We start from the raw sequence: 17,460 nt of genomic DNA, 5'->3' as shown, positions 1-17,460 counted from the left end.
TAAGGTGACCAGACGTTTCGGGGGCGAAAGCGGGACACGTGCCGATGATGGTGTCGTCACCGTCAAAGAACGCCGAAAAAAGTGATTTTTAAAGACAACCGGGACATTTGATGGACTTGCCAGAAAGCCAGAAAGCGGGACATTGGGCGTCTCGCCCGATGAGCAGGCGGGACACGAGGTCAAAAGCGGGACGTCTGGTCACCTTATTCAAAAGTCACATTAGCACCAAAGATAAACACTCAAATTTTCTGTAAATTCGCTGATGCTCGTGACCTGCCGGGCAGTGAGCTGGCAAGTTGCCAGATCCGTTTCGCTTCAGGCAGCGTGGTTCAATCAAGGATATTGCAGTGGTCGACGCGTTGACGGTTGTCCTCAAAAATAGCAGTTCGTCGACGTCACAGGTCGCCTACTTCCTGTAATGGTAGGCTTTCCCGAAGCTAAAAATAGATTGCAAGTGGAAAATCCAATCGTTGCGTTGGCACGAACAACTTTGGTTCGTGCACGGAGGTGTGATACAAGTTCGTGGTTCGTGGTGTCGGCTTTATTTGTACAGTGGGCCAAACGACGAAACGGTCTTGCTATCTTTCAAGGCAGCCGCGCTGACTGAATGGGCTTTCCGCTTGATGGTAAGTTCAGCTTTTCTTTCGCACATTTTCACTGGTTCGATCTCGATCTGTATGACCTGTTATGTTTTTGATAGGAAAATATTCTCATGATAGGGTCTTATCACGATTCAATGAGAGCAAGAAACCACGTACTAGTGTTACTGAGACTATAAGATCTTTCACGTATAGCATATATAGCTTCAATATTGTCATCGAGTATTTTTCTGTTGAATTAATTATAGCTGAATCTCTTAAACTATAATTATATATATAGTTGGATCTTTAAGCCACGTGGTATCACAATTATCTTTTCTTGATGGGAAATAATGTTTGAAAAGTTAAATGTCCCATGCAGTGGTAGCAGTGACATGTGAGTGGTCCACCGTGTTTAGAGCGTCGATCGATTTCATGGGCATGGGACTCGGTATATAATTCTTGAAACAAACTTTTTTAGTCATCATCCTTTTTCTCCTGAAACGAAGAAACCAAAACGAACCGAATCCAGTGGTTTATTGTTAGTAACTCACAAAACGAGTCTATACTGAACATCTACCTATGGTCAGCAAATCTTAGTTTTGAACAGCAAATTAACCTGTTAGCTTTACACTGCAGATCGAGCGCTCACTGAGTATAGGTGAGTATAAAATAAAATTAACATCAATTACAACGCAACAGGACTCGATCGTCTCCTCTACCACTTTGTACACACATTTCCCAACAAGCCATGAACAAATTATGGCTGTGCCGTACATGCCGACCTAATTAGGGGAGATTAATTTTTGTTTAAATCGATTGTGAGAATGCATCGTCAGGTTTTGTGTGGGGTTGACATAATAACATATTGTTTTTATTACGCATTTTATTTGCAATATGGCATTTACTAGGGACGTAAATCAAAAGCGCCAAGACCTATACCCAGCCACTCCATGCAGTCTCCTATTGCACACTTTCCCATCCACCACCACGTACTGAGAGTCCCTGACGCAACAATTAAATTGACTCTTTTAGGTGTTATTTAGAAAACATGCATTAGCATTACAGACATTTTGAAATAAGCATTTAAGAAGAATTTTAAAAATTGCATCCTGGTGACTGCAGCAGTTGGACACATGATATACACTGATGATGCCCACATCAAATCAACATAACGGAAATTTGCTCGATCTAGAGTGCCTGTTGGTTGGTGAGTGGGTAATCGGGTTGGAAACGGAATTATGGTTCGGTGGCCGTAAACCGTCTCAATGATAGTCTGTTGTATTATCTGTTGTATCAAGTTTAACAAGAATGTATAAAATAACCTGTTCATTCCGTGTGCTAACCTATATTGTTCCTTCAGAACAATAGTTTACCGTACTTCTTTTGATGTATGAGATTTCTTCGTGGTATTTAATTACTGACCAGCATGAACTGCATGGTTATCGGATATTCCCTTCCTACCCCTGGCTACCCAAAACCATGCGCACGTTAGCACGAATTTACAGCTCAATGTTGAAGCTGATTTTCCCTATCATCCTTCTTCCGAACATCGGCGCTTTCATCTCACATAAGTTTTCTTTGGTGATCTTTATAACGCAGTTCACCTTTCCGAATAAATTTATCAAAATGAAGTGCAGCTAGACATCTCTAAGCCCGAAATGTCCTTGTAAGCGTCTCCGGAAATGGGTGTATCCTATCGCGGAGAGGATCGTGGCGTGTTGTGATTGCAAAACTGGGCCACTAGCGAGCAATATGGCGACAGTGTTGTGCTAGCAGCACTCTGTCAGAGGCAGCAAACGTCAGGATCTTTTACTGTTTGATGTTTCAGACATGGCAACTCCAAAAATGAGAGCGAGAGGCAAGACGATAGCTTCGAAACATGGCAGTAAGTTAAACCAGATCAGTCTTTACCCTATACACCGAACCTCATTCGGGAAAATGCCAAGTCCGGTCTCTTAGTTTCCCGTTTAGCTGAAACAGTTTGGGCAGTTTTAGTTTTTAAGATAATTAGTAACATGTATTTTCTTTTATTCATCAATACTAGATTGTGCGAAACACATAAAGAATCGTTATTGCCTATATTTGTTTTATAACGTCGTCAATAACGTATTTTCGGTAACTAGGAAATTCCCGTAGATTCTAAATATAGAATATGAGCTCATAGGACTTTTACGGAGAACGCTGCGAAGATCGCCTAGCAGTGGAAGAAGGAAGACGTGAAAACCCAGAACGAAACAGTAGAAAGCCCAGCAGAGAAAAAAGAAACCATCCGATTGTTTGAATTCTGCCCCAAAGCAAGCATCATTATTAATGTTTATCCTGTGAATCTCCACGTACATTAATTACATTCATATAACAAAACTGTTAGAAAGAAGATATGATGAACTCAGTACATTCTCGCATTAAGTTTGATTATACTAAGACATATACAAAATGATGATAGAACGTTAAGCCTTTCATCTCACCAATGTAAGGTTACATTTCAGACATTTTGTGCATGATGAGGAACCAAAACTTTCAATATAATATTGTAATAAAAAAAATCCCGCAGTACCGTACGTAGGGCTGTGAGTCACACACAAACAATACTCGCAGAAAAGCTTATTTCCTTCCTTTTCACAAAGCAGTTTGCTTGAATATATAACATGAAATGATAGATACAAGTGTAATGCATTGACTTGTCACATTGTATAGTTAAAATCTCTGCTTGTTTTGAATCTTGAAACCTGGAATCTGAATAGTAATTTAATGTTTCAGAATTGACCAGCTATGATGCTAATCACAAGCCATCCATCCAAATCATCAAATGCATTGGATTTCAGAAGTTTCGATACTGTGGAGAGGACAGACCAGGCAAAAAATATCAGGAAAAAGACTTTTTGCAACTGTCGGTATGTTCAGAAACATTTGTAGACCATATATGTTACAATGGCGTGGTTTTACGCTGATCGAGACCTGTAACTTTTAAGCATTTTCATGTTATTCTTGCTCAGCTTAAAGAAGGACCAACTTAATTTCTGTAGTAGACAAAAAAAAAAAAAAAAAACCCAACCCACAATGTTGCCTACAAAACTTATGGTACACATCTTTATGGCTTTTTTTTTTTTTTGGTGTGTGGATAAATGATATTACATTTGCTTCTATGTCACATTTGCTTTAATTGTGGGTTTATCTTGTATATACAAACTGAAATGTATTTATCTTTGATGTTTTTTGGCAAGTTATGTTAAATTTACAATTCATAGAGAGTGATGCCAAATTAGCATCTGCTCCGGGTGTTTAAGTTATATTACAGTGACTAAACACGATATGAACTTCATTTTAGCTTAATCATGACAAGTGATTTCTCTTGTGTGAATGTGTGCATGATTTGTTTCATTCTGTCTTTAACAGCTTCATAACTTGAGCGGCAAGAATGTTACCATCCAGATTCTGTGCTTTGACGCAGACAATCCAGAGAACATTCATCCAAATGGATTGGTTGGACGGGATTGTAATCATGGTATCTATCGAAAAACCATACCTGTCAGCAAGGCTACTCAGATTATAAGGTGTTTGTGTGTGAATGAGCATGATTTTTTAAAATTGAAAATTGCAATAATCTTTTATTCATTTTGTTTGAAATTTTACAGTTATTGTTGCCTTGTTAATACAGCAATGTGCAGATTAATATATGGAGCTGTTTTTATTAATACAGTCAAAAGAAGAATAAAAAGTAGCTAAATGTTCTATAATACAAAACAGATCTTTTGAAAAAAATAGCACAAATAGAAAAATGAGGGAACATTTAACAGGCTTACTCTAATTCTTATGTTTTATTTGCAGCTGACACTAGAAGCCTTTCAGTTATATGTCAGATGGAAAAAATTATGGTGCATTTTATTCTAGTACTCTACTCTTTACTCAGGTTGCCACTATTTACTCTAGTGCATTCAGCTTATTACACTTCTGCCTGGCAGGAACTGTTGGAAATTTAAAAAAAAAACGTCTATAGCACCCAGGCCAATAGTGTTAGTGAAAGTCTTGAAGTGAAAGTGATCGAGAAAAGTGTTTTATTGGTGGCTGGAAAACAAGAAAGTTTATGATGTACCAGGCTTATTTTAAATTTGTTTTTTATCAAAAAATGTTATGTTTTCAAAACTAAGGTAGAATCTTAATGAATTTAGTTCAAAGAAACTGAAACAATATGTGCAGGGAATAGCATTGTGTGTCTCTTTTCAGAATCCCATATTTGCGGACTGAGCGAATTCGTACCAAGAAAAATGAATCTGACAACCTGAAAAAAACATTGTTAGAGAGAGCATTACAACTTCCAAGTCCATTCAAAGGTAAGTAAATGTAGTCTGTATATTGGTTAAAAAAAAAAATCACTGAAACTTTTGGAAGATACAATTTACATTTGCTTAAAACAAAATAACCAATTTAGTGTATGTTGATATTAGTCTGAACAGAATAAGCACATTACATTATCTCATGTATTTTTGTAACGCACAGAAAAGACAGCTCGGAAGACTATTCACAGCTATAGCACCCATCTTGATTGCAGAAACAGTCTTGGCAATTAAATATAATATATCCATGGCCTTGGCAAAGAGAATTGTGGCTAAAAGACAGTCCTTGGACACCTGCTGTTTCTTAATATGGCTGCATCAAGAAATATGTACTGAGACTGACAAATGTGGTTTCTTCTTGGCATTTATTATGTTTCTGTTAATCACAAGAATGCTTGTTAATGATTGATATCTGCTGAATTTTTTCCCCTCTAGGTTTTATTTTACATTGGAGTACATTTACATTTTACACATGCCACAAAATCTGTGATCAGTGATCATTTTTTTTCAGAAAAGTTTACAAAGCAGTGTGAAGGCAATTTAAAGTTTGACACTACAAAAGTCTGTTTTGGTGTCATTGCCACTCTTGAAGGTGTAAAGATGGACCCTCTTTTTGTTGTCAGCAATGTTGTTCAAAATGCCAGTAAGTGTGGGTCATTTTCATAGGCTTTCATGCTGATAGCTTGGCACTATTTCTCTTTTATTTATTATGTAGAAGCTTATAGATTTGCTTTAAACTCTTGACTGAACCTAGATTTTAGCAGAAGTATCATGTCTTTTGTTGCAATTACTGTTGAAAAAAAAGTTATTACTTTTAAACTCTGTTTTGCAAATGTAATTGTTTCCTTTTCTTTTTAAATAGTGTATTTCAGTCCCAAAATTTATTGACATGCATTTTACTGTTCCCTGTTCTTCTTGTTCTTCTTGTTCCTAATCGCCCCCAGTGGAGCATAGGGGCACAAACTGTTCCTTATTACTATTATTTAAAAAATTGGTATTTGGCTGTTTTGACAGGTGAAAAGACTAAACTGGAAATAAAGAAACTGAGTGTAAAATCTGTGAATGCTCAAGAAGGGGGAGAAATAGATATTTTTACAATTGAAGATGGTCCTCCTATTATGGATGGTGAGTATTAAAGTGCCATGTTTCATTTTGTGTTCCTTTTTATGTTATTGAAAACTGTTGAAATTTGCCTTTTACATACAGACGAAGGCACATATATGCAGGCAACCAAACTAGCATCAACCACTATTCTCATTCTGTTCTACAAAACAAGTCTCTTAATTTACCACCCATGTGAAGCAGGACTGAAAGACAATGGAAAAAATGGAACTAATTAATATCCATACATTTAAATATCAGGTGAACAAATTTTATTTTAAGAAAGATTTGTTAGTAATTTTACCTTTGCTTAAATTACAGGCAAATGTTCAGTAAAAGTGATAGTTCATCAACATGGCTGGGAGTCTGAGGAAACAAAACCAAAGAGAGAACAGATCATGTATAAGGTAATGAATACCAAAGAGAGAATAGATCATATATAAATAATGAATACCAAATTTTTTTTTTAAAAGTGAAAAAAAAAGGTAAAAGTAAATGTTGTCCTTTAACTTTTTGGCAGCTATGGATCAAGATAATGTATGCTGCATTTTTGGGTTGAGTGGGACACAGCATTTTTGTAAAGGCAGTACCCATCTTCCCTCCCTTCCCTGGTTGATTCTTGGAAAAACAGTTATCACAGACTGTCCTTGACAAGTCACTAATCACTATGCATGCTGTCACTATTATAGTGTAATGTTGTTGCAAACATATTCATATTAATTATAAGACATATCTTTGTTTACTTTGATGCACAGAATTGAACAGGCTTCACAATTCAGAATTATAATTCTGTAAGTACATTTTTTTCATGCAGCGTGTGGTAACCTACCATGTACCACCATTTAAGCCGAACCCATCAACTACTTCCCCTATCAATGCAGAGCTAAAGCTCTCATGTCTTCAGAGTGGGCAGTCTTGCACATTTTCATTCATGTATGGTATGTAAGGAGTTGTTCAGTTATCTTCCAAAACATTTAGTTTCCTTTTTCTCTTTAATCTTTTTTTAAAAAATGAAATGTACTCAAATTTTAAAACCTTTGAGAAGAGAAACTTGACACTTATACCACTTCTTTTTGCATTCAGATATTTGAGCATAAATTAGTGATTTTTGTTTCAAAGAGCAGTTACAGCTGTTGAAGCTTTTTCAGTGGTTCATTCAGTTTTATGGTCATTAGTGATTAAAAGGAATGGTACTTTGTTCACATACCCCATGTTAAAAGTGTTTTAACAGCAGGCGTTGTGGCAGCAGTTGCTCAATTGACAAGTAATAAATATAAATACCCTATAAATTGTTTTTAGCAATTATATATTTGTCAGTAAGATATTTATAAACAGTTTTCACTTATTTCAGAACCTTCTGTCAGTCAGAGAGATTCTGACATGCTATGGAGCAAACCTCCACGAAAACGACCCTATATTGTTGATGGTATGTAATAATGTCCTGACATTGTAATAAAACCAACTGATACAATACATCTTCTTGTTTGAGTAAAGTTCTAAAATTAGCTGGAATTTGGTATCTATTAAAGAAGTTATCTGCAATTTGCAACAGCATGTAAAATCTGTTGAATCCTCACAGAAGAACCATCACCATTTTTGCAATAATATTTCTTTTGTTAAAAATGTTTCATTTTATTAAATAATAATGTTTTTTTTTCTTGTACCAGCAGATGATGACATTCAAAGGCTTAATGGTGCTGACAACATAAAACTGCGTGTAAAAGAAAAGCTTCAGAGCAGGCAGTCACAAGGTAGAGTGGTTGCAGACATTCTTCATGTATTCATTCAAGTTTATATGCATTCATTGGTCAATTCTCTTTTCATTACTTATTAATTGCTCTATTATTTAGCAGCATAAAGGTAGCTTGTTGAAATTTCTAGCAGTGATATTTATTTTCTTTTTTGACTATGAAGAAACATACTGCTTATGGGACAAATGTTAGAGTTTAATGGAGTGTTTTTTCATTTAATTAAAGCAAATGAATTTATTTTCCTAATAATTTAATCTGAGATCTTCTAATGCCATTTTCTTTGTTACGTTTTTAGAGATATTAATATGAGTACAGAAAATTTTGGATTTAATTAGTTGTAGTTTTATTTACATTTATAAGATTTTTTTGATTTTTTGTTGTTGGGCAAAGCAGATATTGACCAAATGCATGACCTGCATCAGCGAGACACAAGAAGTGTACCAGGTACCAAAGGTGTCATTCCTGTCACTGTCAGCCAAGTTTTGACTAAAGAACACATTCAAACAGTTTCTGGTTCAAAAGAAAACCAGCCTCAGCTCCAGAATGACATAATTTGGGCTACTGATGCAATTACTGGAGAACTTGTATACCTTCGCACCACTACTGGTGGATCAGTTGAGAATGTTGTTGTATATGTTGAGGAAGGGGAGAAGAACATTGAGGGTGTTGGCAGTTTGGTGGGGTTGCCTGGTGTACCAGAGCTTTCTGCTCCTAAAGCAGTGGCAGTTCCAGATTCAGAGTGGAGCACTTCAGTTAGTCAGTCGTCTGGTACACTGAGAACACTGGCACCACTTAACACAGCCAGGTCAGTAATGGATGTTCGTATGCATGAGTCTAGCCCAGGAGTGGCATCCAAGGCAAGACGAAAGTCCATTTTGTCTCCCTGGCTGGTCGGTGAACCAGAAGTATCTCCGCTCATGCATGGTGATGTTGCCTTGAATCCACTGCCTGACAGACATCCAGCAGGAAATTTTGTTGTGCCTTCCACAGTAGCTGCCGCCCTCAAGCAAGAAAGTGTAGAGTTTGGCACCTTGTCAGGTGGAGTTCGCAATATTGATCCAGTAAATTCAGTGATACTCATCAGCAATGAGACAGTTCCAGATGTGGGCAACAGCCTGCCATCTCTCCCACTTAGCAGTTTTCTGACAAGTGGTGGTTTGGAAAGCAATCTCAAAGGCATGAAATTTGATGATTCTGGAACTTTGCTGAGCTCAAGTGTCTTTGAAATGGTGGAGCCATATCTAAATAAATAAAGGAATGAAACATGTTGCATTTATATTTGCAAAGACAAAAACTGAAGCAAAACCTGATAGCTTTGTTAGAAACATGCAGAGATGAGCCATGATTACACTCCCACCATTGGGTTCAGTAAGTGGCTGGTAACTCTCATCATTTTAAAGCAGGTTTCTACTGTAATTCAGGAGATATTTAGTATGCCTTTCCTTTTTAAAGAGTTTGGAAAACAGTTTTTAAGACTTGTCACACAAATAACAAAAGCATGAAAGTCTGGATTTGCTTAGTTAGCATGTGGCACATTTATCATGACTGGATGCTGACAATGACAGGCAAGTATCATTTTTCACAGTATCGACATGAAGTAATACATCAGGATTGATTTAAGTTGGCTTGGGTTCAGATCTTATTTCAAGAACACTTTTCTTTCTATGTACATAGGACCTGTTTACAGGACCAGCTGCTTTGCTTTGACAGAGCCTTAGTTGCTGGCTTAGCATGAAACAACAATAAGCCAAAAATGTGAGGTGTGCAGATATGGTCATTGGTAAACATCCCATTAATGTATATATTCCTATGTTACTTTTTTTTTCAACACAGTGCCATATCCTTGTCTGTCATGCACAAAGCATGTTAAAGCCCCTTTTGAGTATTATATTATGAAATATGGGACAGTGATTGAAGAATATAAAAAGCTTTTTATTGACTGCAGTAGCATTCCACCACTTGGCCATTATCAGAATGCCTCATCGTAAATATGAGAAGGCGAAAACATCCTACCGAACATGAAAAAATTCCATAATTTCACAAAATGTTATTAGATGTGCATAATAAAAGAAAGCAGCATTTCACTGAAGCTGTTTTCAAAAACTTTTAAATCTTCATCAATGGATGTAGTTGGTTCAGAAATTCAAAGATTCATGTACTAACGTATCTAACTATCACAGAAATTATGTGCCCTATGAAAGCAATCAAAAGTGGTTGAAATCTTCCTGTTAAGATGTGATGTATAGGTAATGTGTTTGTTAGAAAAAAATGACAGGAGGGTTTGAGAAAAATAAGGTATACAATATTAAACTCAGATTTAACAGGCAATGTTTTCTTTTTCTTCATGGAGCATCTTGGTGTAGAGTATCCTTTTTACCTTCATTTGATTGAGGCAGCTGTATCATTTACTAAAAGATAAAATTTGTCAGTGTTCTTAGTCTTTACACTGAATCAAAAACTTACTAATAATGTTCACTAAACCACGACAGATAGTGAGCTGTGGTCACTGTTCACTGTGGTGGACTGGTGGAGCTAGTTTGTTAACCATGCTTATAAAATCGTGGCAGCATTCTTGATTTAACCATCCACATTTTCACAGCTTTTAGGCTTGAGTGTTTGTTGTGTGCTTTCTTTTAACTTTATGAAATTGTTTACACCAATATGTGTACAGTATTGGTGACACAAATGTATATTTTAAAGATACAAATTTGGGGAAGACATGTTTAGGATAATTAATTGAATATAAGGAAGTTAGTGAACAGTTTATTTCACTGCCAACAGAAGTAATCTATGTCAACTGAAAAGCCAGCATCTTGTAGGCACATATGTTTTTAAATCATTTTTGGAAATGCGGACTTATTATTCAGACACAGGATAATGCTTATAAATTGGGGAGGGGGGAGGGAAGAAATCTTACAACTAATCTGTTTATTGACTCAGTTATAGGTGAACAGCATGAAACTTTCAGCGTATTGTTTTTTCCCAACTTATCTCCTCTGTTTCCGCATCTGCATATAGTGCAAACATGTGTTTGCACGGACATTTGGGACTTGACAATTCTTGTATTTTTTTATGTTGCGTGCATTCAGACTCATGAAATAAGTTACATGTAGTTACATGTAGGGGTGCAAGTGTATGTAGACTTGTGTGAGTGTATGTATGCTGATGATAATCTTGAATTGTATATAATTTTATAAAACCCATGGACTCAGAACATACTGAGATGGACCTGATAAGGAAGAAAAGATGTTTAAAATTTTCATTAGCTTCCTGTACCCTTAATTTTCATTTTATCATAAATTCTTTACATTAAAATTAGAAAACTAATAATAAAAAAGAATAAGTACCCTTTTAAATTTGTTTGTTCTTTGTCAGTAGCATTTTAAAATACTTTTCTGGTATTGGTGGTTCTCATTTATGTTCAGAGCTATGATAGATTTTATGAAATCGATCTATTTTCCTATATTTTTATCAATTTTCAGTGTTCAATAAATGGTTGGCGCCGGGGAATAAATGGTTCACTCTAAATCTCAATGGTCACCCAAACTTTGGTGTTCACCCTGGTTCTGCTGGCCACAGCTTCTAGCTCATCTATTCTTGGATCTAGCGCTTTTGTGTGTCTGTGTGTTTGTTTTTGTTTAAACCTTAGCGCACAGCTTTCTAGCACTCAGCACGTGACCAAGGATATTGGATTCAATGTCATATTTATGTTTTTTTTTTTTTGCTTTTGCCGCCATGTGTCGGATCTGATAAGAACTTACCTCACAATCGAAGCAACTAAAACCATTTAGTGAGAGACTCGTTCTAAGGATTAAAAAGCATGACAATGCCACATCGCTACCGACGACACTGGACTGGCTGCCCGTGCATGCACGGAATGAGTACTAAGTCTTGATCCGTCACTTTTTTCTCTAAACTCCGACATTCTGAAAGTCTAAAGACCTCGCTAAACAAATTCGCTCTTCCTTTGACTTTCCCATCCCAAAGATAGATACTACTTGCTTTGGAGAGTGGGGCCTTTCCCTACACTGTCCAAAAACTGTGGAATTCACTTCCCTACGCAGTAATCTCTTTCACGATGATTCTAGTCAAAATTTCCAAAGAGTACTGAAGATTGTAATTATTTTAGAAATATTTTCGCAAGCTTATATAGAAAATATATTTTAAAAAAAATCACGGCACAAGTGCACACAGTTTTTTCCTTCTTCTGTCTAGAGTTTTCATTGTTGGTGTTTCAATTGACTTCTTCGTGGATGCGTACGTGTGGATTAGTTGTGCAGACCTACCAATTCTACCGGACGAGGTCGAAAGAGCGGTATGCAGTCTGAGGGAAGGAAGGAACCTTGACAACATCCCAGCTGAGCTGCTCAAGCAGAGTGGGGATGAGGTAACAATTAAAGAGCTTCACTGGTCTGTGTTAAAGAGTCTGAGAACGTACAGAATGGGCACAGTCAGAAGCTATACCCTTCAAAAGAAAGGAAACCGAAAACAGTGTCAAACTACAGAACCATAAACCAAAGCAAAGTCATGCTGAAAGTAATCCAGAAACGCATTAACATCACTGCCGAGGAACTGCCAGCAGGCCAGGCTGGCTGCAGAGGACAGTTGAGCAGATCTTCAGCTGGTACATCCTGATAGCACAGACCTACATGAAGGTCCGTGCCTGATAGACATCTTCAACATCAGCGGGACCTCAATCACAACTTCTTCGATTTAAAAGAAGCTTTTGACAGAGTCTGGCAGTCATGTGAAAATTCAACATAGGGTCTTGTCAAAATCAAACCGTATAAGAGCTCAATGAGCGCAATACTGCTGGAAAGTCAAATAGAAGTTTTCTTTCACACGACCATTACACTTCCAAAGCCGATATGCACCCTACGCTTTGCAGATGACATCGGTCTGATAGCAGACAAGATCTTACCAACAGACTGACAGTTCGGACCTATATGGATTGGAAATCATCACTGATTAGAAAAATGTCACAATCATGGGCAACGTCAAAGCAGGCTCGAAGAGGTACATAAAACTTGAAGTACTTGAGAGCCACGCTAAAGATGGTAGTTCCATAACAGATATCCGCAGCAGGATCATGACAGCAGCGGCGGCAATGGGTAGGCTGGACAATGTCGATCGGGAGCAGTCACAATATCGGGTTTATTACAAAGTATAATGTGTCCAAATCCCTCTTGGTGCCATCCTGCTTTACGAAGGTGAAAAGTGAACTCTGCTTACAATAATTAAAGGAGAACCCATGCAGGAATTCGAGAACAATTAATTAGGAGGATGGTCTTGATCTCGTACAGAGAACATCAAATCAATGACTTTGACACATTCGTAGGACACAGTCAAGTGGCGTAAACTGGACTGGTTCGGCCACGTGACTCGGCATGACACTGTCGAAGAATGTCCTTCAAGGTCCCTAGGTGATCGAATGCACAGCGGCCAGAGGAAGAAATTATGGTTTACGAACGTGAAGAAGTGGACTGTTGTCTGCGATTTTCTGCAGTAAGCCTTAAAAGCTCCAAAGTCTTATTTTATGGCTGCATAATGGCAAACCCGCGAATAATCAATTAAAACCGCTAAAGTGAAGCACGCAAATGCTGTCTGTGTGTAGTGTGTGTGTGTGCGCGCGCGCTCGTTAGCATTGAATATTTTATAATTATTTACTTTCACCCAGTTTTCAATTTATCTTTTTTTTGTAAAAAGTGGTAAGCCTGGTATTGGCTGGGGTATTGCTCTCAGTAAATGACATATGATGATGACGATGATAATGATAATGATGAATGTTATATTCACAGGACATAAAATGATCTGAAACTCGATTTTATATTTGCAAAGCTGTTGATAAGAAATTTTATTTTGAGTGTTTTATTTTAATTGCAAGTTACCAATGGACATCGATCTTTTCGCAGGCAGCTTCATCCACTCCGGTGTTCTTCCTTGACGGCTCGGATCTCTGACCACTACAGTATATAAACCCAAACACGCCCAATTAATGCACTATGCTGCATTTGCGTAAATTAAGCTAAGCAAGGAATGTACGTATTTTTTTTATCACTCAAACACAGGTATCCACGTGCCACATTACTTCAAACAACGCCTATTTTTCATTTGATAGTAGTGGCGGCTGACCTACGATATATCATATGATTTGTGTTGACGAAAATCGTTTTGGTTTTTTCACATAAAACGAGCCAAAAAAAAAGTCAAAAGGAAATGACTGGTAAACTGTGTTTGGTGATCGAATCGACTGAAGCCAGTGGCCGAATCTATTTGATCAGGGTACGTTGTGTGGTCAATCGTGTGTGGTCGAATCGACCGAAGCCTACGGGTTTTAGTCGTGATCGGCTCGTCCGTGGTCGAATCAACTTTGGGCTATGGTCGAATCGACTCGTGCCGTAGACGGAACCTTATCTGATGACGTCATAATACAGCTTCCGTGTATCCCAGTGATCACTGCCAGAACATGGCGGAATGCAGAGATTATGCAGCGCAAAGGACCTGGGCCCGGCAAAGGCTCTGGCAGGAAAAGAGACGGGAAGAGTAAATCTCCACCCATTCGAAACTACCGGAGTTTTCATGGACGAAATATCAGAATATTTGCAGGGCCATTGTTATTTATTTTTGCTCTATTGCGTACGATTGCCTATCAACTGTGGCTAGCACTAGTTCTCATTGGATGCAGAAGCAGACGAGCTTTAACTCAAGAATCAGCTGCAAAATCAGATGAAGAGGCACCTTGTCTGTCAGCCGCGATGGCATCAAATGACAAAAGCAGGGCAGGGGTCGGTCCAGGAGAGCCAGCTCTTGCTTCCCAGAAGCATCACCATAGAAAAGCTTTCGAGCATATCTCCCGCGCACTGAAAATCGATGAAGAAGATTCAGGTTTGTTTACACTTGTTCACGGATTTTCTGAAGTGCTAAGAAACTCATTTTCAGAGTTGTATATGGGATTTCCCATTCACAGCACGCAAACTAATTAGGTTTTATCTATAAATAAAGCAGAGTGTGGCAATTTGTGTTGTTCTGGTAGAGGATTATACAAATCCTCACCAAACTTGTCAGGAATATTCCTTTCATCTACGGGAAGGTCGTAGATCATGTTTGGTTGGTGTCTCTTGATTCTGAATTGATTTATTTTATGTGTGCTAGTAAGATGTTACTAGAGGTCCCTATGAAGAAAAAAAAATTACTGTGTAGAACCAGGTACCACATATTTCATCTACACAACATATTTTGACATCATGGTAATTTGAGACAGTACTGATGAGAGAAGATAATGGTCTACCATTTTCCCTCTTTGATCTGCTCTGTGAAAATGTGCACAGTCATTTAAGCAACCCCTCATTTTGCATACACATGCTTTCTTCCTCTCTCTTTTTGGCATATCACATACACATAGTATATGGTCATGCAGGCACACATACACCAGAGACTTACCCAATTCCTCATTCTTTACTTTAATAGTTTCTCATTTGGAACACTGTCAAACTGTTTATCTCATGACAGCACTACATATATGTTTAATTTAAACAAATTACAAATTTTGTAAAATTAATTGGAACATTAGTTGTTGTCTGGCATGTGATGGAATTACAAAAAGTTGCATATATATTTGCAGCTCGAAAGGATGTAGCTGTGGATATGTACAAAAAAGGTATCCTGGAACTTGAGAAAGGAATTGCAGTTGATGTCAGTGGAGAAGGTAAAGCTATAAGCATGGCCAATTTTTCTCAAAGTATGATTTGGGTTTATCTCTTCATAAAAGTTATTCAGAGTAGTTATAACTTGGAGTAGTTTTTGTTAAAAACCTTCAGGACAGCATAAGAATTTCTTTGACAGTGTTGTGCAACACAAAAGTAAATTAAACATTCTTACCTTCATTTAAGTGCTATTTTGTGAATTGTGATGTTGCACTTGCAGTTTTTGAATACACAGTGCTTCTTGCTTTTCCCATGACAGACGAGAATGGTGAATTTTAAGTAAATTGTGATTATTTTGATTTAGCATTTTGACCAAAGCCACATACATCTGCCATCATTTTAGCTCAAAGTTTGTAAACTCATTTTAAAAACAACTTTGAGTGCTTAGACAATGACTCCAGATGACATAGCATAGTCTGCTATATGATATAAGACATTGCAGGGATCCAAAGATCTTTTCTATCAATGGTGATTCAGCAAGCTGTCTCTGCTCTTAGCTTTTGATGGGTTGGACAATTCTGCAGGAAGTGGACGGCTTGGGGTTGTGCCGCAGGAGAACTCCAGGGACTCTCCAGTGTGTCTTCGAGATACCCTTCGTGTTTCACAACAGCACAGCCAGTGGTCTTAGCCTTTGCTTCTGCATTTTTGTCATATTTTTGATGAGTTGGACAGTCCTGCAGGAAGTGGGCCACAGTTGTTGGGGTTGTACTGCAGGAAAGCTCTGGGGACTCTCCAGTGTGAGTCTTGGAGACTGTTACACCACATGTTCCATGCACATGCATTCACAACACAATGAAAACATCATTTTTCTCCTGCCCAGTGTGAAAACAACCTATTTTTAACAAAAGGAGAATTTGTAAGTTTTCAACACAAAGCAATGAAATTTAATACAGGTATGACACAATTTACAAAATATCTTCAAAGGTCAAAGGCTCTTCACCTCTAGTCATCAAGGTATAAATTGTTCATGACAGCAAAACAACAATAACCAAGACCATTGGTCTAGGTATCAGTCTTCTACAATAGTCCATTCAGTGGCTGGGATAGACCTTTCCTCTCCATCTATTTTTATCACTTAAAGTGGAAATGTTCTTAGTTTGCCCAGTTTTCCATAGATTGGCGGAGTCTCTTGCTGGAAATAAAGGCTTTACTGTTGGTTCAGGTGTTAGTCGGAGTCCTGCTGATGAAACTTCTCATGGTGAGTTGGCACGACTGCCCCAAGGTGGCAGTCCTGTATTTTGTCTGCAATTCAGTGCATCTTTACTGGGTCCGGCAGCAGCATGGTGTTAGCCTCACATATTATGCCTTGCAATGACTGCTTCAAGGCAGTAGTGTGGTGTTACCCTCATGTGTTCTTCCGTGCAAATATAGCTTTAGTTGCTGGCATGGTGTAGAACACAATCAACCAATCAACATGTCACTTAGCGCTGATGCATTGTGCTCTGCTTTGCACCTGTAGCAGGCCTTGCAAATCTGACTTTGGTGTGTACCAGAATGGGCATTCTCCTAGACATATTGATTTTTACAGATCTGGCAAGCCTCATCTACTTGACTAGTTTACCATTATTGATGCCTTTATTTGCCTTCACAGCCATTGGGAAAAGGGGGTCCTTTCTGATCAGCTGTTTGGATCAGCTAGAGTTTTTATGCTCTTGTTTGCCTGATGATTCTATCATAGGACACTAGGGGTATTTTGTAGAGATAACAGTGCTGCTGGGTATTTTGCCCCTTCCTGTTAGGATCACCACTAGTTGGTCTGCGATGGCTTATTTGTCCAGCCCAACACAGCTAATTGCCAATATCTGGAGGTTGGCCTCCTATCTGCCACCTAGACATGTGCTGGGTTTGTTAAAAAGACTAGCATCCTTCCTCTACTCAGTGGCTGAGAATTCAAGTTTTTGTGATTTTAAAATTTTACTTGAAACTGACAAATTTTTAGATTGTAAATTTATATTGACTATTGGTGAAATTTCCCCTTTTTCTCTACAGATGC

At 37.9% G+C, this 17,460-nt stretch overlaps 2 protein-coding genes across 5 annotated transcripts in view; both read left to right on the top strand.

Annotated features, from left to right (window-relative positions):
• The first annotated feature begins 313 nt into the window (after positions 1-313).
• LOC112570589 lies at positions 314-10,089 on the top strand. 3 transcript variants are annotated; one of them, XM_025249105.1, is made up of 12 exons: positions 325-626; positions 2,410-2,466; positions 3,339-3,472; positions 3,975-4,132; positions 4,803-4,909; positions 5,424-5,555; positions 5,927-6,037; positions 6,335-6,420; positions 6,828-6,951; positions 7,365-7,439; positions 7,681-7,764; positions 8,158-10,089. In XM_025249105.1, the coding sequence occupies exons 1-12, from the start codon at positions 608-610 to the stop codon at positions 9,015-9,017; spliced, it is 1,947 nt and encodes a 648-aa protein (XP_025104890.1). In that variant the 5' UTR covers positions 325-607; the 3' UTR covers positions 9,018-10,089. The 3 variants fall into 3 exon arrangements, with proteins under 3 accessions (XP_025104893.1, XP_025104890.1, XP_025104892.1); XM_025249107.1 differs by having other exon boundaries at positions 338-626; positions 7,684-7,764; XM_025249108.1 differs by lacking the exon at positions 2,410-2,466 and having other exon boundaries at positions 314-626.
• Positions 10,090-14,016: 3,927 nt separating this feature from the next.
• Positions 14,017-17,460, top strand: part of LOC112570266 (spastin-like) — a 19,540-nt gene continuing 16,096 nt past the window's right edge. The window contains exons 1-2 of one of the 2 annotated variants that reach the window (XM_025248647.1): positions 14,017-14,649; positions 15,386-15,469. In XM_025248647.1, the coding sequence (XP_025104432.1) occupies positions 14,142-14,649; positions 15,386-15,469 (592 nt within the window). In that variant the 5' untranslated portion in view covers positions 14,017-14,141. The remainder of the gene's footprint in view (positions 14,650-15,385; positions 15,470-17,460) is intronic. The other variant, XM_025248646.1, reaches the window with a different exon arrangement.

This window comes from Pomacea canaliculata, linkage group LG8 (genome assembly GCF_003073045.1).
Source record: "Pomacea canaliculata isolate SZHN2017 linkage group LG8, ASM307304v1, whole genome shotgun sequence".
NCBI classification, from domain to species: domain Eukaryota; kingdom Metazoa; phylum Mollusca; class Gastropoda; order Architaenioglossa; family Ampullariidae; genus Pomacea; species Pomacea canaliculata.
Note: the sequence above shows the minus strand (reverse complement) of the source record. Positions and strands in the feature narration are given on the sequence as shown.